Source organism: Salvelinus sp. IW2-2015, linkage group LG14, assembly GCF_002910315.2.
Source record: "Salvelinus sp. IW2-2015 linkage group LG14, ASM291031v2, whole genome shotgun sequence".
NCBI lineage: Eukaryota > Metazoa > Chordata > Actinopteri > Salmoniformes > Salmonidae > Salvelinus > Salvelinus sp. IW2-2015.
This window is the reverse complement of record NC_036854.1, coordinates 4,533,501-4,560,432: the sequence shown is the minus strand read 5'-3', so window position 1 is coordinate 4,560,432 and position 26,932 is coordinate 4,533,501. Positions and strand designations below refer to the sequence as shown.

Below are 26,932 nucleotides of genomic sequence, written 5' to 3'. Positions count from 1 at the left end.
GAGTGGCCGTTGGCTGCTGTGGTGTTCCTAGCGCATGTCCAAATGTCTTGTCCAGAAGCTTCCTCCTGCTGGCATGTCTCCATCATGGCTTCCACCACTCAGAAAGTGAAAGCGTACACCACTCCCACGACCACAATGTTCCCTATGGTGGCGGTGATTGCAATCCAAAGCCAGATGGCGTCGCGGGACATGGGCTCCCGCTCCGGCTGGTCATGGGCCGCCATAGAGGCGGCGTGGACGCTGGCCGAGGAGTTGAAAAGTGAGTGGTCCGTGCTGTCGTCATCATTGGGCGAGTCCATGAAGGCCCCCGCCATGACCGACTGAAAGAGAAAACGAAGCGCATTCAACTCAGAGGGACAAATATCAGAGTTTTGCACAGTGCTTTAGACTTAGAATTACACTCATTTCATGTATAACTGGAAACAGTGCTTCCCTATCAATATAGTCCAGAGGCCTAATCTTCTTCTCCCTTTCGATATTCATTAACTATTCAGTTCATTTATCTCCTTTCCAACGTTATCTTGGACKTGAGAAAGTAAATAGTCTGAAAACCTTGATGCTATGGCTCTGATTCATTGCAAATTCAGAACCCTTATCTAGAAAGGTGAAGCTATTTCAAATAGGCCATTGGAGCATATATATTAAGATTATTTGTAATACATTAAAACGTTTTCATTGAAAGCTATCTACAATGAGCTACTGGAATGTCAATGTTATGCTTTCTCCAGTGATAGTATGGAACCTATAGATTACTACACCTACACATTCAGAACATAAACACAGTATCTCAATACTATCGACAGTAGGGAGGAGGATGGCACGACAGAATCCACTATTCTTATAAAATAATACACAGCTATACTCAGGTAGCCAAACCCYCAAAATACGATAGAGGGACAAGAAAAGTGTTCTCCTTCACACAGTGTATAGCCTATACAACACCCATACCAGAAAATGACAAATCTGTCACTTAGGGTCCCCTCTTACATGTGGTCCCGTGTGGCTCAGTTGGTAGAGCTTGGCGCTTGCAACGCCAGGTCTGTGGGTTCGATTCCCACAGGGGAGCAGATTGAAAATGGATGCTCTTGCTCTGGATAAGAGCGTCTGGTAAATGATGTGATTGATGAGGCTGCTACCTGTTTCTGTGAACCCCTTCTGTGGTGGTTAGTCTGTCACATGTGAAGGTACTTTTCAGTAGAGGGAAAGATGTATTTTGTGAACATTGTCTGATTGAAAATGCTAAATGAGAAAGAGGGCATGGAGTACCAGATCCTTTATGAGTGCCTTGTTTCCTGTGATTTCTTTAGGAATTGACTGTTTGCTCATTTATAGCAAATTCATGAGAAAGGGAGTTTGTGTATTGTACAGTAGGGGTATATTAAAAGTACAGCCGGAGTGACAGATTGAAGTCCCTAGAGACCTGGGCCCGTATCCACAAAGTGTCTCAGGGTAGCAGTGCTGATCAGGGTCCAGTTTCATAAAACATCTGAAGTACATTTTCTCCTTATCTTTTCCCTTAAAGTTTCTTTAACTTTAAGTCAGTTACACAAACCATTTTTAAGGTGAATTTCCCCCTTAAATTAAGTTAACAAGTTAAAACTTCTTGACGCCCTTTAGCGGGATCATTTTCACCAACAACCGCTGAATTGCAGAGCGCCAAATACAAAAGAAATTGCTAAAAATATTTATAATCATGAAATCACAAGTGCAATATAGCAAAACACAGCTTAGCTTGTTGTTAATCCACCTGTCGTGTCAGATTTTGAAAATATGCTTTACAGCGAAAGCAATCCAAGCATTTGTGTGAGTTTATCGATCACTAGACAAAACATTAAGAACACCTAGCAGCCATGTAGATTGGTCAAGAAAGCCAGAAAAGCAATAAAATGTATCGCTTACCTTTGATGATCTTCAGATGTTTGCACTCACGAGACTCCCAGTTACACAATAAATGTTCCTTTTGTTCGATAAAGATTATTTTTATATAAAAAAAATCTATTTGTTTGGCGTGTTATGTTCAGTATTCCACAGCCTTAGGCAGGTCATCAAGGCTTGACGAATAGTATCTGTAAAGTTCGTAGAAACATGTCAAACGTTTTTAATAATCAATCCTCAGGTTGTTTTTAACATCAATAATCGATAATATTTCACCCGGACTGTAAACTATTCAATACTGGAGAGAAAGAAAATGTCGAGCAAACAGTGTCGCGCGCATCAACTAATGGAGGGACATCCGTCTATCCACTGACGCGTTTTGATAAATCTCGCTCTTTTTTCAAAATAAAAGCTTGAAACTATGTCTAAAGACTGTTCACACCCTGAGGAAGCCACATGAAAAGGAATCTGGTTAATATCTCTTCAAATGGACGAAAGGCAGGCAATGGAAGGGTGATCTTTCAAAATAAGAGTCACTTCCTGGTTGGATTTCCTCAGGTTTTCGCCTGCAAAATCAGTTCTGTTATACTCACAGACAATATTTTGACAGTTTTGGAAACTTTTGTGTTTTCTATCCTACTCTGTCAATTATATGCATATTCTAGCATCTGGACCTGAGAAATAGGCAGCTTACAATGGGAACGTTATTTTTCCAAACATAAAAGTTCTGCCCCCTAGCTTCAAGAGGTGCCCATGAGGTCCCTTAAGTGCTTCATTCAGTATACTGTAGATGCCAATGTAAACAGCATTTATGGAGGTGAATGTTCCCTTCCTCTGACCTGGTTTCAAAAGGAAAACATCCACCAGCTAGCTAGGTACTTGGTTAAACCATGAAAGTTGCACTATCTGTTCACTCATGACTGCATGGCCAAGGCACAACACCAACACCATCATTCATTTTGCAGACGACACAACAGTGGTAGGCCTGATCACCAACAACGATGAGACAGCCTATAGGGAGGAGGTCAGAGATCTGGCCATGTGGTGCCAGAATAACAACCTCTCCTTCAACGTGATCAAGACAAAAGAGATGATTGTGGACTACAGGAAAAGGAGGACCGAGCACGGCACCATTCTCATCGACRGGGCTGTAGTGGAGCAGGTTGAGAGCTTCAAGTTCCTTGGTGTCCACATCACCATCAACCTATCATGGTACAAACACACCAAGATAGTTGTGAAGAGGGCACAACAAAGCCTATTCCCAGGAGACTGTAAACATTTGGCAAGGGTCCTCAGATCCTCATAAACGTTCCACAGCTGCACCATCGAGAGCATCCTGACTGGTTGTATTACTGCCTGGTACACCAGGCGGTGTCAGAGGAAGACCCTAAAAAATTTCAAAGACTCCAGCCACCCTAGTCATAGACTGTTCTCTTTGCTACCGCACGGCAAGCGGTACCGGAGCGCCAAGTCTAGGTCAAAAAGGCTTCTTAACAGCTTCTACCCCCAAGCCATAAAACTCCTGAACAGCTAATCAAATGGCTCCCCAGACTATTTGCATTGTCGTCGTCCCCCACACCCCCTCTTTTACGCTCCTGCTACTCTCTGGTTATTACCTATGCATAGTCACTTTAACTCTACCTAAATGTACATATTACCTCAATTACCTCGACTAACTGGTGCCCCCGCACATTGACTCTGTACCGGTACCCCCTGTATATAGCCTCGCTACTGTTATTTTACTGCTGCTCTTTCATTATTTTTATTATCTATTTTTTAAAACTGCACTGTTGGTTAAGGGCTTATAAGTAAGCATTTCACTGTAAGGTCTACACCTGTTGTTTTCGGCGAATGTGACAAGTAAAAATTGATTTGATTTGATTTATCCATGGCTACAAAGCTAGCTACCTAGTTAGCTTGACATGCTAGAAAGTTATAGAAACAAGATGAGTAACTAAAATTATATTCTGAATCAATTTGTTTCTCCTGTCATGAATGTAAAAGTCCTATTTTGCGATATCCCAAAATAAATGTGTTCTCTTTAAGAAAACATTYAGTCAGTGAATCAGTTCGTCTCCATGATAACCAGAGACTCCACCTGTCCAAATAATCGTATTAATTATAATCAGAAAGGCCAAACCTATTCTAGATCAGCCCTATTTTGAGTTGCTTTGTGGATAAGGGCCCTGATCAAAGAAAGGGCTGTAATGACTTTTCTGTAGATGTGTCTGTTTTTCAGGTTTCCACCTGACTGCTCCAGCTATTCACACCTCAATGAGAATCAATAGAGAGGAATTAAAGAGACAGCTCACCCACATGTCAAATGTATTTCATCTCATGCCCAGTGGGAAAGCTATGCAGTATTACATCTTAAGGATGTAATGTCATGGTTGTAAACTGGTTTTCTGGTTGAGAAGGTGTCAAATAATCAGGCTACCCGGAAGAAGGCACTGCGTTACCGATATGTTGGTTATTAGGCTTACCCATTAAATTCGGCATCTGCGGTGAAAGGTGGCAGAGCTAGAGAGGTGTTTGTCAGACCATGAGACATCACAAAAATCGGTCGTGTCATTAAAACGTAAAGTGCCTTCGGAAAGTATTCAGACCCCTTGACTTTTTCTACATTTTGTTCCGTTACAGCCTTATTCTAAAATGGATTAAATACAAAAAAGGTCCTCATCAATCTACACACAATTACCCATAATGATTTAGAAAAACAGGGTTCTAGACATTTTTGCTAATKTATAAAAACGTAATATCACATTTAAATAAATATTCAGACCCTTTACTCAGTACTTTGTTGAAGCACCTTTGGTAGCGATTACAGCATTGAGTCTTCTTGGGTATGACGCTACAAGCTTGGCACACCTGTATTTGGGAAATTTCTTCCATTCTTCCCTGCAGATCCTGTCAAGCTCTGTCAGGTTGGATGGGGAGCATTGCTGCACAGCTATTTTCAGGTCTCTCCAGAGATGTTAGATCGGGTTCAAGTCCGGGTCTGGCTGGGCCCCTCAAGGACATTCAGAGACTTGTCCCGAAGCCACTATTGCATTGTCTTTGCTGTGTGCTTAGGCTCGTTGTCCTGTTGGAAGGTGAACCTTCACCCGAGTCTGAAGTCACTGAGTGTTCTGGAGCAGAGTTTTCATCAAGGATTTCTCTGTACTTTTCTTTGTTCATCTTTGCCTTGATCCTGACTAGTCTCCCAGTCCCTGCTGCTGAAAAACATCCCCACAGCATGATGCTACCACCACCTTGCTTCACCTTAGGTATGGTGCCGGGTTTCCTCCAGACGTGAAGCTTGGCATTCAGGCCAAAGAGTTCCATCTTGGTTTCATCATGGTCTGAGTGTCCTTTAGGTGCTTTTTGGCAAACYCCAAGCGGGCTGTCATGTGCCTTTTACTGAGGAGTGGCTTCCATCTGGCCACTCTACCATAAAGGCCTGATTGGTAGAGAGCAGCAGAGATGGTTGTCCTTCTGGAAGGTTCTGCTATCTCCACAGAGGAACTCTAGAGAAGTGTCAGAGTGACCATCGGGTTCTTGGTCACCTCCCTGACAAAGGCCCTTCTCCCCTGATTGCTCAGTTTGGCCGAGCGGCCAGCTCTATGAAGAGTCTTGATGGTTCCAAACTTCTTCCATTTAAGAATGATGGAGCCCACTGTGTTCTTGGGGACCTCCATGCTGCAGAAATGTTTTGGTACCGTTCCCCAGATCTGTGCTTCAATACAAMCCTGTCTTGGTGCTCTACAAACAATTCCTTCAACCTCATGGCTTGGTTTTTGCTCTGACATGCACTGTCAACTGTGGGACCTTATATAGCCAAGTGTGTGCCTTTCCAAATCATGTCCAATCAATTTAATTTAACACAGGTGGACTCCAATGAAGTTGTAGAAACATCTCAAGGATGATCAATTGAAACTGGATGCACCTGAGCTCAATTTCTTGTCTCATAACAAAGGGGCTGAATACTTATGTAAATCATGTATTTCAGTTTTTTTTTTTATACATTTTTGAAAAATTCAAAAAATATTTTTTTCAATTTGTCATTATAGGGTATTGTGTGTAGGTTGCTGCGGAAAATGTTTTATTTAATACATTGTAACGTCATTTTTTTTWGAAAAAGTCAAGGGGTCTGAATACTTTCCGAAGGCACTGTATGTAGCATCCGAACGGTTCGACCTACAGATCATGGAAAGGGGAGACTCATGAACCTGATGGTGTTCTCCCTTTTATTCTACGACCCCCACAAGTGTCACGGGACTCTTCTATATGTAACCGGTACCGGTAAAAAATAAATAATGGTGTATGAAGGTTTTGTGCCTACCCCAAAATTTGTTTAAATATGTGTAAAAAAAAAATCTTGTATCTCCTAGATATATGACAAACACTTAAAATCTTGTTTCTTAATATTTCGTTTTTGACTGTCTTTTTTGACATTCATGAATGAGTCATTTAACGCGTTTCTCTGGGCTATAGTAGTAAAGGCCASATTCAAACCATTCAATTGAAGAGAAGATTCAAACCACTTGAAACAGAACTGGGGAATGTGAACAAAGGATCAAAGTAAATGGTTTTGAAACATTCTTTTTTAAAAGCTAAGTACCCTGTTAACTAACGACTGCTTGATTGCTATTTAATGCTGTCAATAATTTAAATTCAATAAATACCTTACAAGGTTAACTAAGAAAAACTGCAATGACATAAAAGTGTTGTTTCCACCACTGTTCCTTATTTCATCTTCTTAACATCACTGTCATACACACACAGACACAGACACAGACACAGACACCGACACACAGACACAGACACACAACAACTCGACTGCCCCAGAGACCTAACCTCAAAGCCTGTGTGCCTTTGAAGACAAACCATTCTGTCCGAATGAGAGATGGAGCCAACACTTGCTTATTCGTTAACATTGGATTACACAAGTTCAGCTCCAACTAACCATTAAAGTGCTACGTTCAGGGTAATAGAGGTGTCTGTCACAGCCATAACGCCTTTTTGAAATGGCTTTCTGGCATATATATTGGCTTCCCAGTGTAGACYGTGCTAACTCACAACTGAGACAATAATTAAGAGAAATCGACAAGATGCTAGGTCTGGAGCCTTGATACTGCCCTGGCTRGACAACCTAGATTTATGAACTCAATTCAGTTGATTTTCGGCGCTCGCTCTTCATCACTGTCACAATCACATTCTACGTAAATCTCCAAGTGTACAGCTGGTCTTTTTATTCATTGTGCTTTCTCCGCCTCACAATTTCGTGTCTTGCTCTGGTGCTCGTATATATTTTGTTAGGATACCCGCTGATCSTTTACATAATAAATGTGAAAAGAAGTGACGATGCATCATTCACAATATTGCTTGTGTTAAATATGACCACTTATTGTAGTATACAGTACATTACGCTAGCACATCCATAGAACACCATACTTCTGTCCATTTTTTAATCAGGAGAGAAAACAATGCATTTCAACTGAGCTCCCATAGGAATGAACATCCACCTCTGGTCTCTTGGCCCTCCCACCCTTATGGGAGGTCAGCCCCTGCTCAGCGCAGTCAAAGCTCTTCTCTGTTCTTATACCCCAATGGTGGAAACAGCTTCCCCATGATGCTAGGACAGCGGAGTCCCTGTCCATCTTCCGAAAACGTCTGAAATCYTACCTCTTCAAAGAGTATCTCAGTCTTGTTCCCCCTTGCACTTGTCTTTTCCTACTAGCACTGACTTTTCTGATGACTTCTATATTCAGGAAAAATTTACTTACTACAACTGTGATATGTGGCTGTCTCACCTRGCTATCTGAAGATGACTGTAAGTCAACTGTAAGTCGCTCTGGATAAGAGCGTCTGCTAAATGACAAAAATGTAAATGTAACATCAACAGAAAACAAACCACATCCTGGTATGAGTGTCAGGATAGTTCCTGTATGTAAGTGGCTGTCAACCCTACAGYCTGGACTGGAGCATATTTGTTAGAGAGCACTTTAGGATTCTTCTTTACAATGCAGCTGTCAGAAGCAGTCACTGTATCTTTACGTTTCTACGGGCAGTTCCTCAAATAAGCCTTCAGCCTGTCGTTAGTCATGGCACTTTGCTCTCAGTTCACTAGGGCTTCTTTACAATACACTACTCTGATGAYACAAACTAGGTCCAGGAGAGATACTTGTGTAAAGAGACGGATCTAGATTCAAATCTCTCTTTAAGAGATGTCTCCCACACTACCTCCAGAGGTAGACATCTACACCAAATACACCGTTTGAGTGGTACAGTGCACAAGGGCTCTCCCACACCACATGTCCTTTCAATAATTACATTTACATTAATACCAGAAAACAGCATTTTTGCTCTGTTAACCAAATTGAAAATGAAAGGCTTTTATAATATCCACACATTTGTGAATCATTGCATTAATCAAGTGTGCAACATTGTGTGCAATATGGCTTAGATGAGAAGCATCTGCATAGTTTGAATTGCTATCCCTATTTTGTTTGTCTATATACTATGGTATTTACGGTATGCTAATAGCTACTCACACATGAAGCAAGAATGTACCTTTGGCCACACCACAGCCAAGGTTAGTGTAAAGAGAAAATGAGCAAATCTGATGTTGAAGAGTGATAGATCTCACTAGACTTATTTTAGTAATGTAAAAGGCCCACAAATGATCTTCCGTCCTATTCACCGGTTGCACCTCCATTACTCGGTGCCCAAAARTTGTGATAARTCCAGTCAATCTGGAAGGAGGCTAACAACYTTTTGTCTAAATYAYACTATAGTGTCCTGGAAATAGGATGACATTGCTAAAGTAGACACATATTTAGTAGAAAACAACTTTRTCATCATCATCTTGTCAAATTTACTTTAGACTGATGACAATGTTGTCATTAGCTAGCAAAGGCTGTCAAAAATATAAAACAATGCTAAAGTTAGCTARYTAAAATCCAGTGATCTCCCCTCAATCTTAGCTAGCTAGCTAAAGTTATACTGCATATAAAGTCAACATGGTGATATTAAAATGATGACARAAGGTTTTCCTAGTAATTATTTACCTCCTTTTGAAATRCCATTGTATTTCCAAGCCACTGTAATGCACTTCTGATTAAATCTTCATCAGCGCTCATTAACAATGCATTGAGTAGAATGCTCATTCGGGTATCAGTCCAAAATGAATGTTCAAAACAATATTGTGACGAAATGTGCAACCCATGAATAGCCAGAGGTTTCAGCAGGAAGAAAAAGGATGTAACGTGTTCAATMGCAAGTACAGAATCAGTAGCCCAGAGCTCCTGTTTGCTCAGCGGAAGCATAGAATGAGTGCTCACATGTCCACTTTGAACTGAAAACATAGTAATGACAGTGAGCACTTCCATCAGCTGTACATTACTCACCTGTGAAGAGCACTCTCTCTTATTTAAAAAATCAGTCTCTTGTACAAATGGATTATTGAGACAATGTGTTTCAACTCTGACATTCTCTTCTCTTCTCCTAAACACACTGAAAATATCATCCATTAACTACAGGCTACTGTGTACACTCATTCAAATGTTTGGTATTTGGTATTTTATTAGGATCCCCATTAGKTGTTGCAAAAGCAGCAGCTACTTTTCCTGGSRTCCACACAAAACATGACATAATACAGAACATTAATAGACAAGAACAACCCAAGGACAAAACTACATATATWTYTTTTTCAAGACACACGTAGCCYWCATRTCAATACAKACACACAAACTATCTAGGTCAAATAGGGGAGAGKCYYTGTGCCRTGAGGWGTTGCWTTATCTGTTTTTTGAAACCAGGTTTGCTGTTTATTTGAGCAATATGAGATGGAAGGAAGYTCCATGCAATAAGGGCTCTATATAATACTGTACGCTTTCTTGAATTTGTTCWGRATTTGGGGACTGTGAAAAGACCCCTGGTGGCATGTCTTGTGGGGTGTGTGWGYKKWYMRRRSYKKKKKKWKYMRRRSYKKKKKKWMRKTKRMYWWKKSAAMMMWTTKGGRWTTTYMAMMMMWTGTTTCTTATAAAAAGAAGAAGTGAYRCAGTCAGTCTCTCCTCAACTCTTAGCCAAGAGAGACTGGCATGCATAGTATTTATATCAGCCCTCWGATTACAATGAAGAGCAAGACGTGCTGCTCTGTTCTGGGCCAGCTGCAGCTTMACTAGGTCTTTCCTTGCAGCACTGGACCACACAACAGGACAATAATAAAGATAAGACAAAACTAGACCCTGCAGAACTTGCTTTTTGGAGTGTGGTGTCAAAAAAGCAGAGCATCTCTTTATTACGGACAGACCTCWCCCCATCTTTACAACCATTGAATCTATATGTTTTGACCATTTCATTTTACAATCTGAGGTAAGTAATTTAGTCGCCTCAACTTGTTCAACAGCCACAATTACCAGATTCAGCTGAGGTCTAGAACTTAGGGAATGATTTGTACCAAAAACAATGCTCTTAGTTTTAGAGATGATCAGGACCAGTGTATTCCTGTTCACCCATTCAAAAACAGACTGCAACTCTTTGCTAAGGGTTTCAGTGACTTAATTAGCTGTGGTTGCTGATACATATATGGTTGAATCATCAGCATACATGGACACACATGCTTTGTTTAAAAGTCGTTGGTAAAAATAAATAAATCTTCTTATTATCAATTTATTTCAACCAATCATCAGTCATTTGTGTCAGTGCAGTACATGTTGAGTGCCCTTCTCTATAAGCATGCTGAAAGTCTGTTGTCAATTTGTTTACAGGGAAATAKMATTTTATTTTGACAAACACCATTTTTCCCAACCGTTTACTAAGAACTGACAGCTTGTTCCAAGCCATTATCATGCTTTCATTCATACAAACCAAGCAGGGAAAGCACAAGCGTCTACAGAAAATGCCCCAAAGCGAGTGTCACCCATTTAATAAGGCTGTAACTGTATAATTATTGAGGGCACTACATGCTTTTGAAACGGCCACATACTGTAGGCCCGGAACAATTACTGTATAGTTGTGTAACCGACGATTATGGATCAAGACCGCCATGAAGATAAAATCACTGTCATAACCGTTAAATATACAGTACTAGTCAAAAGTTTAGAAACACCTACTCAATGGTTTATCTTTATTTGTACTATTTTCTACATTGTAGAATAATGGTGAAGACATCAAAACTATGAAATAACACATATGRAATCATGTAGTATMYRRAAAWWRTTMAACAAATGAAAATCTATTTTATATTTGAGATTCATCAAAGTAGCCACCCTTTGCCTTGATGACAGCTTTTCACACTATTGGCATTCTCTTAACCAGCTTCAYGAGGTAGTACCCTGGAATGCATTTCAATTAACATGTGTGCCTTGTTAAAAGTTATTTTGTGGAATTTCTTTCCTTAATGCGTTTGAGCAAATCAGTTGTGTTGTGACAWGGTAGGGTTGGTWTACAAAAKATGGTMTTTTACCAAATAGGGCTAAGTCCAAATTATGGCAAGAACAGCTCAAGTAAGCAAAGAGAAACTACAGTCCATCRTTACTTTAAGACATGATCGTCAGTCAATTCGGAAAAGTTTCTTCAAGTTCAGTCCAACCATCAAGCGCTATGATGAAACTGGCTCTCATGAGGACCACCACAGGAAAGGAAAACCCAGAGTTACCTCTGCTGCAGAGGATAAGTTCATTAGAGTTACCAGCCTCAGAAATTGYAGCCCAAATAAGTTCTTCAGAGTTCAAGTAACAGATACATCTCAACATCARCTGTTCAGAGGAGACTGCGTGAATCAAATCTTCATGGTCGAATTGCTTTAAGGAAACCACCACTAAAGGACACCAATAATTATTGGCTTGGGCCAAGAAACACGAGCAATGGACATTAGAATGGTGGAAATCTGTCCTTTGGTCTGATGAGTCCAAATTTGAGAATTTTWGTTCCAACCGCCGTGTCTTTGTGAGACAGAGTAGGTGAATGGTGAAGTCAAGGCACACTTAACCAGCATGGCTACCACAGCATTCTGCAACGATACGTCATCTGATTTGCGCTTAGTGGGACGATCATTTGTTTTTCAACAGGACAATGACCCAACACACCTCTAGGCTGTGTAAGGGTTATTTGACCAAGAAGGAGAGTTATAGAGTGCAGCATCAGATGACCTGGCCTCCACAATCACCAAACCTCAAACCAATTGAGACGGTTTGGGATGAGTTKGCCCGCAGACTAAAGGAAAAGCAGCCAATAAGTGCTCAGCATATGTGCGAACTCTTCAAGACTGTTGGAAACATTCCAGGTGAAGCTGGTTGAGAGAATGCCAAGAGTGTGCAAAGCTGTCATCAAGGCAAAGGGTGGTTACATTGAGGAATTTATTTATATTTTTTAAATACCTTTTTGGTTACTACGTGATTCCATGTGTTATTTCATAGTTTTGATGTCTTCACTATTATTCTACAATRTAGAAAATAGGTAACATTTAAAAAAAAAACTTGAATGAGGWGGTATGTTCCAACTTTTGACCTGTACTGTATATATAACAGTGCCTTCGGAAAGTATTCAGACCCCTTAAATTTCTCCACATTTTGTTACGTTASAGCGTAATTMTAAAATGGATTAAATAAATAAAAAATCCTCAGCAATCTACGCACAATACCCCATAATGACAAAGMAARAACAGGTTTTTAGAAATTTTTGCAACTTTGTTTAACATATGAAAAACTGAAATACCTTATTTACATAAGTGTTCAGACCCTTTGCTATGGGACTAGAAATTGAGCTCATGTGCATCTTGTTTCCGATTTTCATTCTTGAGATGTTTMTATAACTAGATTGTAGTCCACCTGTGGTAAATTCAATTGATTGGACATGATTTGGAAAGGCACATACCTGGCTATGTAAGGTCCCACAGTTGACAGTGCATGTCAGAGCAAAAACCAAGCCATGAGGTCGAAGAAATTGTCCGTAGAGATCCGAGACACGATTGTGGCGAGGCACAGATCTGGGGAAGGGTACCAAAACATTTCTGCAGCGTTGAAGGTGCCCAAGAACACAGTTGCCTCCATCATTCTTAAATGGAAGAAGTTTGGAACCACCGAKACTCTACCTASAGCTGGCTKCTCGGCCAAACYKAGCAATCGGGGGAGAMTTTGGTCTGATGAGTCCTTGGGCAAGGAGTTGACCAAGAACCCAATGGCCACTCTGAGAGAGCTCTAGAGTTCCTCTGTGGAGATGAGAGAAGCTTCCGGACGGACAACAATCCTTGCAGCACTCCACCAATCAGGCCTTTTAAGTAGAGTGGTCAGACGGAAGCCACTCCTCAGTAAAAGGCAAATGACAGCCTGCTTGGCGTTTGGCACCTAAAGGCACCTAAAGGACTATCAGACCATGAGAAACAAGATTCTCTGATCTGAATAAACCAAGACGGAACTCTTTAGCCTGAATGCCAAACKTCACGTCTGGAGGAAACTTTATACCATCCCTACGGTGAAGCAAGGTGGTGATGGCAGCATCATGCTGTGGGGATGTTTTTCWGTGGCAGGGACTGGGAGACTAGTCAGAATCGAGGGAAAGATGAACGGCGCAAAGTGCAGAGAGATCCTTGATGAAAACCTGCTCCAGAGYGCTCAGGACCTCAGACTGGGGCAAAAGTTCACCTTCCAACAGGACAACACCCCTAAGCACACAGCCAAGACAATGCTGGCGTGGCTTCTGGACAATTCTCTGAATGTYCTTGAGTGGCCCAGCCAGAGCCCGGACTTGAAACCAATCAAACATTACTGGAAAGACCTGAAAACAGCTGTGCAGTGCCACATTTTGCAATTCAAACAATTATAATGGTGACCATGGTCATTTGGCTGACCAATATCGTCATCCAAAATGTCATGACTGTCACAGTTCTACTCCACACAGAATCAGCYACTTCTACCTCTCTCATAGCTACTACTTCCTCCCTCACCAAACAGAAAAGGACCCAACAATCAAAAGGTGTACACATGTCTAAAACTTGAGAAAACAATATGACATGCTATCTAACAAAACATAAAGTGAAACACTTTCATGGATGCACACGTATAGCAAGTTTGGCCCACATACTCATTGGCTTTGTTTACAAACTTGAATATGGAGTCCAATACCTATAAACACCTGGTTCACATCACAATTCAACTCTGAGCTGTACTACCATTTTCCAATACAGACATTGTTATTCTATGTGCTATTACAGACCAGACATTTAAACCTGCTATATCCTGACCTTTGTAGATTTGTGGAAACAAGCTCATTCCATGTCCATCAGTGATGTCTCCATCCTTCCATCGCTATGGTAATATATTCTATTCAAATCAAGCACACTTCGTCATCTTAAAGGATATCACTATTTAGCATAGTTCATAACCAACCAATTGATTAGGAAAATGTGTTACAATTATTGGAATTCTGCCTCCACAATCCATAGTCGTGGAATTTTCATAGGTCATATCGAGCCTACCTCAACTTAATGAGTATGGTGTTTCATTTATAGCATGGAAAGCAATGCAGGAACATGCAACTAGTTTCTCTTTACACAGTAATATCTAGCGAGGCACCATTTCCCAAGTCTGATTGAGTCCAGTCATACTACTGAAGATGGAGCATCCATGACCCAGCACAGTCATCCAGCTATTTTCTATCTGCCCAGTGAGCGTCTTATGGGGATAAAGGAACATTATATGGGCACAAGGCGAGACCCAGATGCAGACACAGGAGGCAAATGGTTAGAGTCTTTGTTGTTTATTTAATCCAAAAGGAGTAGGCAAGAGAATGGTCGTGGACAGGCAAAAGGTCAAAACCAGGTYCTGAGTCCAAGAGGTAAAGTGTGGCAGACAGGCTCGATGTCAGGGCAGGCAGAAGGGTCAGGCAGGCGGGTACGGAGTCCAGAAAAAACAGGCMAGGGTCAAAACCGGGAAGACTWGAAAAAGAGAATAGAGAACAGGAGCACGGGGAAAAACATGCTGGTTGACTTGAAAACACACAAGACAAACTGGCACAGAGAGACAGGAAACACAGGGATATATACACTGGGGAAAATAAGCGACACCTGGAGGAGGTGGAGACAATCACAAAAACAGGTGAAACAGATCAGGGCATGACAAACATAGAACATGTGAACTGCTATTTTAAGTGTCGATAAATGAAGAAGAATGATTTGCCACAATATTATTGCGATATGGCATACTACAGTGATATACCACAATATATCGGCCAGTAACAATATTATATTGAATTATCCATTTTATATTAGTGCCCACCACTACTAATTTCCCCTAAAAGTTTGTGTCTGGGCTCAGTCTGGGGCTAACCACATCTCTATAACATTGGTGGCCATCCAGCGAATTGAGCAAGACGTCCATCATCCAACCTCGACAATAAGGACATGGGATATTCCCCACGCTGTGATTATTCCTCTCCTGCTGGCTCACCGCCTGGGTGAGTCTTTACTGTGGTAGTATGCAGCCATCTTTACTGTGGTAGTATGCAACCTAGCAGACCGTAAAGCACACAGAGGTGCTGTGGTAGTATGCAGCCGGACGTTGCTAACCTAGCAGACCGTAAAGCACACAGAGGTGCTGTGGTAGTATGCAGCCGGGCGTTGCTAACCTAGCAGACCGTAAAGCACACAGAGGTGCTGTGGTAGTATGCAGCCGGGCGTTACTAACCTAGCAGACCGTAAAGCACACAGAGGTGCTGTGGTAGTATGCAGCCGGGCGTTGCTAACCTAGCAGACCGTAAAGCACACAGAGTGTAATGGGATCTCGGAGTGTTAGCGCTGCTCTGGGGCTGGGCTCCATGTGATGTAACGTTATCCACTGGGCTGCATCACAGAGACGAGGCTGCTTAGTGTGAGGACACTCATCTGTTCCTTCTCAGGCTAACAATGTCAGGAGGGAACAACAAAATGCTCTTACGCACGCACACACATGCACAGACACACACATGCACAGACACACACATGCACAGACACACACACACCCACACACACAATGAAAGGAGGGAGCAACAAAACGCCCAAACACAAAGGCATGTTTTCCTCTGAAAAATAATCACATAAAGAGTGTATATCAACAGCCTTGCTAAGCTAATGAAGAATAATAGATTTCATTATGTACCTTACTGAGCAAACGTCTCCCAAGGAGTCTGGTATGATACTACAACTTATGGATTGTACAATGCGTGTGTTTGCGAAGAAATAAACAATGTCATACCGAGTTTTCCTGTATGCACCGTAGACAGCCTGTAGGCCAGATAAAAGTCACAGAGGCGACCTATTTGCTTGGTTGTAATAAAGATATTTCAGACGTTTTACACCACAGCAACCAAATTCAAGTACAGCTACCACAGTCAAGAAATGTCCATAGAGAATACATACAGGAGTGAACGAGGAGTGAACTTGGCCACCTCGATCAGGAACCGGGCCTCTGGGTTGAATGGCGCCAGAGAGGATGGCTGCTGTTTTATTGGCTCTTAACCAACCGTGCTATTTTGTTTGTTTTTCGCATTGTTTGTAACTTATTTTCTACATAATGTTGCTGCTACCGTCTCTTATGACCAAAAATAGCTTTTGAACATCAGATCAGCGATTACTCACCTCGAATTCAACAAATATTTTTTCTTTAATGAGACGGACTAGAAGGATATACAACAAACACCCGAACAGGCCTTCATCCCCGTCATTCGCAGGAGAAAGAAACTGAGATTTCGCGCAAGGAGATCGGGGTGCCTTGTGAGGATCAGGCAAYGAGTGGCTAATCTTCCTTTGCCATCCATACTGTTAGCCAATGTTTAATTGCAGAAAAATAAATGGGACAAACTAAAAGCACRTATATCCTACCAACGGGACATTAAAAACTGTAATATCTCATGTTTCACCGAGAAAGCAGGAAGCACCAGTGACTCGGTCTATGAAAAAGTGGTCAGATGAAGCAGATGTTAAACTACAGGACTGTTTTGCCAGCACTGACTGGAATATGTTCCGGGATTCTTCCGATGGCATTGAGGAGTACACCGCATCGGTCTCTGGCTTCATCAATAAGTGCATTGATGACATCGTCCCCACAGTGACTGTACGTACATACCCCAACCAAAAACCATGGAGTACAGGCAATATTTGCACTGAGATAAATGGTAGAGCTGCCGCTTTCAAGGAGTGGGACACTAACCCAGAAGCTTATAAGAAATCCCGCTATGCTCTCCAATGAACCATCAAACAGAAAAAGCATCAATACAGGACTAAGTTCGAATTATACTACACCGGCTCCAACGCTCGTCGGATGTGGCAGGGCTTGCAAACTATTACAGACTACAAAGGGAAGCACAGYTGAGAGCTGCCTAGTGACACGAGCCTACCAGACGAGCTAAATAACTTCTATGCTCGCTTTGAGGCAAGTAACACTGAAACACGCATGAGAACATCAGCTGTTCCGGATGACTGTGTGATCACGCTCTCCGCAGCCGATGTGAGTAAGACCTTTAAACAGGTCAACATTCACAAGGCCGCAGGGCCAGATAGATTACCAGGATGTGTACTGTGCATGCGCTGACCAACTGGCAAGTGTCTTCACTGACATTTTAATCTTCTCCCTGTCTGAGTCTGTAATACCAACATGTTTCAAGCAGACCACTGTAGTTCCTGTGCCCAAGAACACTAAGGTAACCTGCCTAAATGACTACCAGGAACTCTATACCAGGCGGTGTTAGAGGAAGGCCATAAAAATTGTCAGACTCAAAGATTAGTCATAGACTGTTCTCTCTGCTACCGTACGGCAAGCGGTACTGGAGCGCCAAGTCTAGGTCCAAGAGGCTTCTAAACAGCTTCTACCCCCAAGCCATAAGGCTCCTGAACATTTAATCAAATGGTTACCCAGACTATTTGCATTGCCCCCCCCCCCCTCTTCTATGCTGCTGCTACTCTCTGTTATTATCTATGCGTAGTCACTTTAAGAACTCTACCTACATGTGCATATTACCCCAATTACCTAGACACCGGTGCCCCCGCACATTGACTCTGTACCGGTACCCCCTGTATATAGCCACGCTCATTGTTATTTTACTGCTGATCTTTAATTATTTGTTACTTTAAATTCTTACTTTTTGGGGTATTTTCTTAAAACTGCATTGTTGGTTAAGGCCTTGTAAGTAAGCATTTCACTGTAAGGTCTACACATGTTGTATTCGGCGCATGTGCCAAATAAAATGTGATTTGATTACAGAACCATGTATTTATAGAGTTGGGACACTGAGGTTTCTGCATTATGATGCATTTACATGACACTACAACATTATATGGCAGCCATGTTAGTGCCCCATTAACATTACATACAGTAGATGCGGTAAAGGGGTCAATGGACCACAGACGTTCCATTGACCAGATTGGCGCACATTCAACAAATCTGATCTAACAAAGTGGATATTCGTCAAATCCGTCACGATTTATGTATTGTAACAGGCCCACAATGTGCTTACTGATGTCCAATTTGGATATCTTCTATATATGCTTTTGCTGCATAACATGTTTACATTGTCCCTTTTTGGTTTAGAAGAAGTGACTGCTAAATGCTAAATCCTGTTCATATAAACTGGTCAGCATAGCTAGCATACAGAAGTGGTTGATGGTAGTCAGTCATTTTTAACAGTAATGCAGTTGAATGGTAAAGATTACATGAATATGTGTTGGGGTTCACATCCATACAAGCATTATACTCTGATTTTTACCTCAACAGTGTGAAATACACATGTAAACAATAAAACTAAATGTAGATACATTTTTCTGTCCATTGGCTTTATAAACATTCTCATCTTGCGTATGTCTATAGTGAATTATCTAAACTACGATGGGATAATTTTGTACATTAAACTCTACAATATTTTTCTGGGCCTCGTTGGGTGTACTAAATGTCAATTATTAATGATCCTAAACAAACAATGATAATGTCTTGGAAACATTTGCAAATTGAGATCTGAGCAAAGGAAATTATCTCCTGTCTGAAATATCAACCGAAAAACAATTTATCCATCTAAACATAGCCTAATTGCTCATTATGAAAGTTGTAACTTTAGGCCTATTGGATAGGCTACAGTTGACCAGCCACATTGATTAGCCCATGTAGGATAAAACAATGTTTTTCTCCGAAAGCAATAACCTGTTTTGTATTTGTAGTAGGCTACCTTCCCCCACATACCTTTCCTCCACCCGTTTCCCTGGCAATTCCATTGTTTTGGTGGAGTTCTGTTGACCTCTAATTACTGCATCTATGGGGAATATAATGTCTAGAATGAGCATTATGATGCGTTTACATGACACTTCCAAATCCTATGGCAGCCATGTTAGCACCCCATTAACATTACATGGGGAATATTTAAATAATGCTATACTCTGAGTCGATATTCATGTAATAATAAGGAATTCCCCTTGACCATGCCCACAAATTGGGGAAAACAAACATTCTTTCCCATAGACCCCAAGCGTAAAAGAGCCAACTTTGTGGTTGATTTTTAGGTGCTGTGTTGCACAGTGTAAATGTAACCAGGTCAAAAAGCCCAACCTAMAGTTCACAACGCTCCCACATAGGGAATAGAGCCTGCTAGAAGAGCCCTGTGGCTTCAGGCTATTCAGAATGGGAGAGTGGGAAATTTAGGCAACACGTAGCTATAGGTCTATAAGGGGAAACACTTCATCTAGGTAAGACATTTAACTTGTTTACTATAGTCCATGTGTAACTCCACTCACTACTTGTATCTGTATAGTCAATTTGTTTGTGTTGTTGGTCTTGTCGGTCAGTAGCTAGCTCACTCACGTGGTTGCTAGCACCGTCTTGAAAAGGGSCAATACAATACAAATCTACAGTGTTCCACAGTGCAGAGGGCTACAGATGTAGGATCTTAATTTGCTCTCTCTTTTGTTGCTGAGAATTTTCCTACACTACAGGAGATGCAACTTGTAGTGTATTTGAGTTCTGAAAAGGTTGTTAATGTTTGTAATTTCCACTTAGAAATTTCAGACTTGATTTGCCCTAACGAAAAATGTATCAACCTCTACAACAATGTCCATGAATTATAATCCACATAATAATTCACATTTCCTGTTGCTGTAGGATTATTTTCCTGCTGTAGCAAACTGGCGCAAATGAAGATCCTACATCTGTAAAGGGATGATCCTTATTGTACACTCCTACCGTTGGCCCCATTTTATTATACTGTTCAGGATGAGTCACTGGGCTGATAGATGCCCTCCAGTAAGTCTGACTTGAAATCCATGACCAGTTTACAGGCCAGGAGCAGGACTACTGTATGGGTTTGTCCCTCCCCCACCCTTTACTGATGATGAGTTACACAGGACGTGGAAGCACTGACCCCAGGTCAGCTGCGTCAAAGCGTGGAGTCTACTGTAATGTGACATAACCAGGGTAGAAAGGGGACCTCGGGCTCCTGCAAGACACCAGCTCAGATATAGCCTTCAACATGCAAAATCTTTGTAGGGGCAGTAAGTAGCTATGGCACTGTACAGTTGTTTGTACGGGATTGTGTATTCAGTCAACTATTTTGAGAACATAGACCATATCATTATCATGGAGACTAAGATCTACGGTAACCCAGGGAGAACACAATATAATGGTTCAGAACTTACAGAAACGGAAGAATATCAGTCGTCTTTAAACAAAGATGAACTTCTCTTCTACTCCATTAGGCTTGCCTGAATGTAAATAATACATTAAAATGTCTCTGTATCTCTGAATACATCATCAATTAATTAAAATGTCCAAAAAACAGAATCATGATTTTTCCCATTCAATAAAAACATCAGACATGAACATAATAATAAAATTCACGTAGAAAAATTGTCTGATAACAGAACTATTGCCTGATGCTCTGCTATGCAAGTCAGGTATGGGAGACAGGTAGCCTAGTGGKTAAGAGTGTTGGGCTAGTTACCGAAAGGTTGCTGGTTTGAATCCCCAAGCCAGCAAGGTGGAAAAATCAGCCATTCTACCTTTGAGTGAGGCAGTTAACCCCCAACAACATCTGCTCCCCTGRTGTTGGTTAAGGCAGCCCCACACACCCTCCATTATATGCAGAATAAATATTTCAGTTGAATGCATTCAGTTGTGCAAATGACTAGGTTTTCCCTTTATGTCTGTAAGGTTAAATATTGTAACTCATAGACAAGCTTGTTTGTTCACAACATAACTCTATTAATAGAGAGAAGAAGAAAACTCTGGAGCAGGGATGAGTAAACAAGACAATGTCATTTATGACCACAGTCTCATTTGTTCACTTGACAATGGCTGGACTAGGGGTCAAAACATCTTTAAAGACATTTTTAAATCCATTAAGTTTGGAAACAGGGCGCTCTGCTTAAGCTGCTTCCTTGTGAAGGCAGCTCAGAGAGAAAGGCACCCTCTGGCTACAGCGATTGACTCACTAACTCTGTGGCCTCCCCCTCAATGCCCTGCCATTTTCATTTGCACTCCAATTTCCTTTCTCTACAGGGTAAACAACCTATGAGTATCATGGGTGTACATCATCATTTATTCTCACACATCGTGAGACATAATCACCCTCTCCACAGAATGTGCTTATCTCTTTTTTGCCACAGCTCTAGTCACCCTGATTCAGATATCTACTGCTTGATCCGATTTCATGCACTGTGTCAGAGGTCTCTTGAGAAGTGGTAATCCAAGAAACATCTCACAACTGCTTAATCTTCTCTGTGTTTCTGTTCCACACACACACACACACACACACACACACACACACACACACACACACACACACACACACACACACACACACGCCACCCTGGAGAGCTGTTGCCAGCCCACAATGTTTCAACCCTCGTCTGAAAGTTCCTTCATTCAGAGAAGGCCAGCTAGCTCAAGCATAACAAATTACTACTGGAGAGCTGGTAGCCAGAAGCCATCGTTATCTCTCTGCTAATTACAGTACATGCACTCTGACACACCATGGGCTAAGCCGAGGAAAATCAGCTCTCGTGAAATAATTAAGCCTATTTGCCGCCTGTTGGTAAGTCCCGAAGACAAGACCTTGGTTGGTGAGATGATCAGAAGGATAGTGTCAAGGTCTTAGAGCAATTCGATCTGGTGGCAGTCGAGCGGGTCAAGAAGTGAGAGCGCACTTTCTGATCCTACTGTACCCACATCCATATAGCGTGTATAGCTGCAGCAGATCCAGCACTTACAGTACGTCTACTATGACCATCACTGACTAGCTATGTTGAGCTGGCTGACTGGCTTTGTTGAGCTGGCTGATTGGCTTTGTTGAGCTGGCTGACTGACTGACTATGTTGAGCTGGCTGACTGACTATGTTGAGCTGGCTGACTGGCTATGTTGAGCTGGCTGACTGACTGACTATGTTGAGCTGGCTGACTGACTATGTTGAGCTGGCTGACTGGCTATGTTGAGCTGGCTGACTGCGCGACTGGCTATGTTTGGCTGGCTGACGGACTGGCTATGTTGAGCTGGCGGACTGGCTATGTTGAGCTGGCTGACTGGCTGACTGAAATTGTTGGGCTGCTGACTGACTGGCTATGTTGGGCTGGTTGATTGGCTGGCTGACTGGCTATGTTGGACTGGCTGACTGACGTATGACTGGCCATGTTGGGTGGGCTGGCTGACTGACTGGCGGCTATGTTGGGCTGACTAACTGACTGGCTGGCTGGCTATGTTGGGTGGGCTGGCTGACTGACTGACTGGCTGGCTGACTATGTTGGGCTGACTGACTGACTGGCTGGCTGACTGGCTATGTTGGGTGTGCTGGCTGTCTGACTGGCTGGCTGACTGGCTATGTTTCGCTGGCTGACTGATTGGTCAGCTACATACCTACAGCCATCTTAACTATCAGTTCCATTCAGACAGAGGGTTTAGGTTCAGGACCAGTTGTAGCCTACCCACCCTCTACAAACCTATGGAAGACACTCACAAGCATCTCACTTACTGACAGTTGACGTGCGCTGTATGTTAATGTAGCAACAAACAGCATTAATTAAACCAAGCATGTATAGAATAGCATGAGAGCATGAATTAGAAAATACTAACGTGGTGGATTGATGCTGAGATCAGTATATGTGACAAATTACAAACACAGCATGAGTCTTGTAGAAGCAGCAGAACTGTTACTTTTTAGTTTAGGGTAGAAACATGACATTGTCAAAAGCAGTGGCCGAGCAGAAAGGAGAAATTCAATTAAAGTTGGAAAAGGTGTCAGTATCACTGGCAAGAGATAAACGGAAAAGCCTAGGGAGCAATAATGGAAAATCTTGATTGCAATCATGGTCATTATGAGAAAAAAAACTTGCAAACTTCAAGCATCCTTCATCATCTGTCAAAAGGAATATAGCCCACGATAAATTTGCATCAAGGGCACAAAATGACGGGTACGAATAAAGGGAAAGTTATTTGGCTCATTACAAGTTGGCTCCTCTTTCAGATCAAAGCTAGCAGAGCAAGAGAAATGTGTCATCAGAACATCTTATCCATTTCAGCCTCTAGGGCCTGTCTAAATTGTGTTTCTTTGAGYAAAAATGATCATTATCTAACTCAAGGAAAGAAATGGGCCGGTGTGGGATCCTCAAGGAAATAAGTGGGCCGGTGTGTTTGAAATGCTAGCGTCGATTTCTGGTCCCAGTCCACCCCTGACCAACAGTGTAATACAGATAGATGCAAAACAGATGATTGTTCTCTCTCGCTCTCTAGTTTCCGATGAACATATATGAAGTCATAAGGAGATGGAAGAAAGGAATGGAATAATAAGAATGGAATGAGGATGCAATGATAATGGAAGTAATGAAACAAGAGTGAGTGGGGAGTTAGAAACTGAGGCTCTGAGTGCCTAATCGCACGCTCTCGGAAAACCTCTTCTGACACATTGCTCCAACACAGGTCTGCTATGACAGAACTTGGTAACTAGGCAGGCTCTCCAGCATCTCCAGCATTAATATTAAAGTGACTACCTCCTGCTTGTCAGCTAGGGCATCGAGGGCGAGATGACACTGGGCAGAGCGGGGAGCATGGTAGAGAGGCCAGGCAGAGAGACATGGCACCTCTGACAGAGACTAATGGAGTGCTCGCTCAAGGTGGCAGGCAGAGCTGTCAACCCCTCTGTCTGACCGATGACGTCCTCCCATCGGCCATCACTTCGCAGCATTGAAAACTTTTATCTCTATATCAGAAAGCCTGTAAATACAAGGGACTTCAGCTGATACCGCTCTACATGGCTCAGTTGGTAGAGCATGGCGCTTGCAAATGCCAGGATTATGGGTTTGATACCCGCTGGGGCCACCCATATGGAAATGTGTAGACATTTGACTGTAAATTACTTGAGATAAAAGCCTCTGCTAATTGACATATTTATATTATTATTATATTAGTCACACACACATGGCTAACACCCAAGCAGCAGTCAAAGATATTGGATGGGACTAGCAAGTGGCAAAGAAATAACAATGAAGATGTGGTATTGTGTCAAACACTAAGACTGAGGTCATCTGTCTCGGGTAAAGAAACCAGCTCAGAGGCTACACCAAACTGATGAACCTCACAAGCTGAAGGCTGAGGTCATCTCTCTCTAAGACCAGCTCAGAGGCTACACCAAACTGATGAACCTCACAAGCTGAAGGCTGAGGTCATCTCTCTCTAAGACCAGCTCAGAGGCTACACCAAACTGATGAACCTCACAAGCTGAAGGCTGAGGTCATCTCTCTCTAAGACCAGCTCAGAGGCTACACCAAACTGATGAACCTCACAAGCTGAAGGCTGAGGTCAACTCTCTCTAAGACCAGCTCAAGGCTACACCAAACTGATGAACCTCACAAGCTGAAGGCTGAGGTCATCTCTCTCTAAGACCAGCTCAGAGGCTACACCAAACTGATGAATCTCACAAGCTGAAGGCTGAGGTCATCTCGCTCTAAGACCAGCTCAGAAGCTACACCAAACTGATGAACCTCACAAGCTGAAGGCACATCCTGATCTTATAGACCACAACTGGGTGATAAAGCATCATGTGGTCTATACACACCATCATGTGGTTTGAACATGTCTCTTGTCAAGAGCAGAGGTAGGATACAGGTAAGTAGGATAAAGATCAGTTGGATCCGGGTAAGTAGGATCCAGATAAGTAGGATATGGTAAGTAGAATACATGTATGTAGGATGGGGGTAATTAGAATTTAGGTAAGTAGGAAACAGGTCAAATTGTCTTCTCTCCCCTTGCCCACCCTAATGACACCCATGTTTTCTAAAAGACATAGCTTGCCACCTTCATTTATATGCATGAGCAGCCCTGAGGGCATCACACTCATAATCAGATAAATTAAAGTGGGCTAGCAATAAAAATGAAGGTGAGTCATAAACATTTGTCCAACATTTGCCCATGGACAAGTTTAATTTATTAGAGTCTTTATGTGGAGTTACATGTTCAAGGTAGTGGTGGTCCCGTATGGCTCAGTTGGTAGAGCATGGTGCTTGCAACACCAGTGTTGTGGGTTTGATTCCCACAGGGGACCAGTACGAAAATGTATGCACTCACTACTATAAGTCGCTCTGGATGAGTGTCTACTAAATTACTAAAATGTAGTATTGCATTGTGAATCACATATTGATACTATGACACGGTAGCCTGCCATTATACTATCTTAATGGATATTGATCTAAACTGAACAAAAATATAAACGCAACCTGTAATGTCTTGGTCTCATGTTTCATGAGCTGAAATAAAAAATACCAGACATTTTCCATGAAAACAAAAAGCTTATTTCTCTCTCTCTCTTTTTTCTACCCATGTTAGTGAGCATTTCTCCTTTGCCAAAATAATCCATCTACCTGACAGGAGTGGCATATCAAGAAGCTGATTAAGCAGCATGATCATTACACAGGAGCACCTTGTGCTACAGCAGGGACGTAAAAGTACACTTTAAAATGTGCCGTTTTGTCCCAGAACACAATGCCACAGATGTCTCAAGATTTGCAATTGGCATGCTGACTGCAGGATTGTCGACCAGAGCTGATGCCAGAGAACTGAATGTTCATTTCTCTACCATATGCTGCCTCCAACATCGTTTTAGAGAATTTGGCAGTACTTCCAACCAGCCTGACAACCACAGACCTCAACATCTGTCTTTTTCACCTGTGGGATCGTCTGACAGGGTGCTGGGGAGTATTTCTGTCTGTAATAAAGCCATTTTGTGGGGAAAAACTCATTCTGATTGGGAAGCCAGGTCCAGCCAGTGGGTGCAACACTGCCTAGTCATGTGAAATTCATAGGTCAGGGCCTAACTTATTGATTTTAAATGACTGATTTCATTATATGAACTGTAACTCGGTAAAATCATTGAAATTGTTGTATGTTGCGTTTATATTTTTGTTCACTATTATATTTAAGATCGTATAATTTCCTATCTACTACTGACCAAACATACCGTTTTGAATAAATCAACAAGTTGGTTGACCTAATAAAATATGATATTGATCTCAAGGTTTAGGGTGGGAACCGCGAACGTTTATTTCAGCTTGTTGATGACGAAATCAAGTTCACCGAGAGAGAAACTTCGTGCGTATCCCTACTCCTTGTCGGCAGGCTATAATTGACCCCATAAACAGACAGACGCCATACATAATACATGTTGTTATTTTCCTTACTACCTTATGCACGTTAGTAGGCTTTTCAAAATATTCGTTCAAATAATTATTATCCGACAATTGCACGGAAACCCCACATAACTTCTATTGATTAATAATAACAAAAATGTCACTAGGACTTACCTGCGCAGCCATAAATGAGAGATCCATTGTGATACGCGTGTGAGGACACCTTTGTCTATCTTGAAACAGTGTCGAGTCGCCCTTGTATTCCTCAGAAGGACATTAGAACGTTCTTCCCATCAAAATTGCATTTTCAGATCCAGCCAACGTTTATAGCGTATGAAAGTAAGTGCAGCCGGCTAGGCGACTATGGAATTTGAACAGACGAAAGCATTTACAGAGAGAGGGAAAGAGCGCAACAGCCGAGAGAGAAAGAGAGAGAGACCCTTTATTATCAAGAG

General features: G+C 42.0%; 1 protein-coding gene across 1 annotated transcript; it reads right to left on the bottom strand.

Annotated features, from left to right (window-relative positions):
• Positions 1-26,932, bottom strand: LOC111972609 (uncharacterized protein C14orf132-like). The gene is made up of 2 exons (XM_023999625.2): positions 26,652-26,932; positions 1-320 (listed from the first exon to the last, which is right to left on the bottom strand). Exons 1-2 carry the CDS (start codon positions 26,676-26,678, stop codon positions 99-101), a joined length of 249 nt encoding a protein of 82 aa, XP_023855393.1. The 5' UTR covers positions 26,679-26,932; the 3' UTR covers positions 1-98.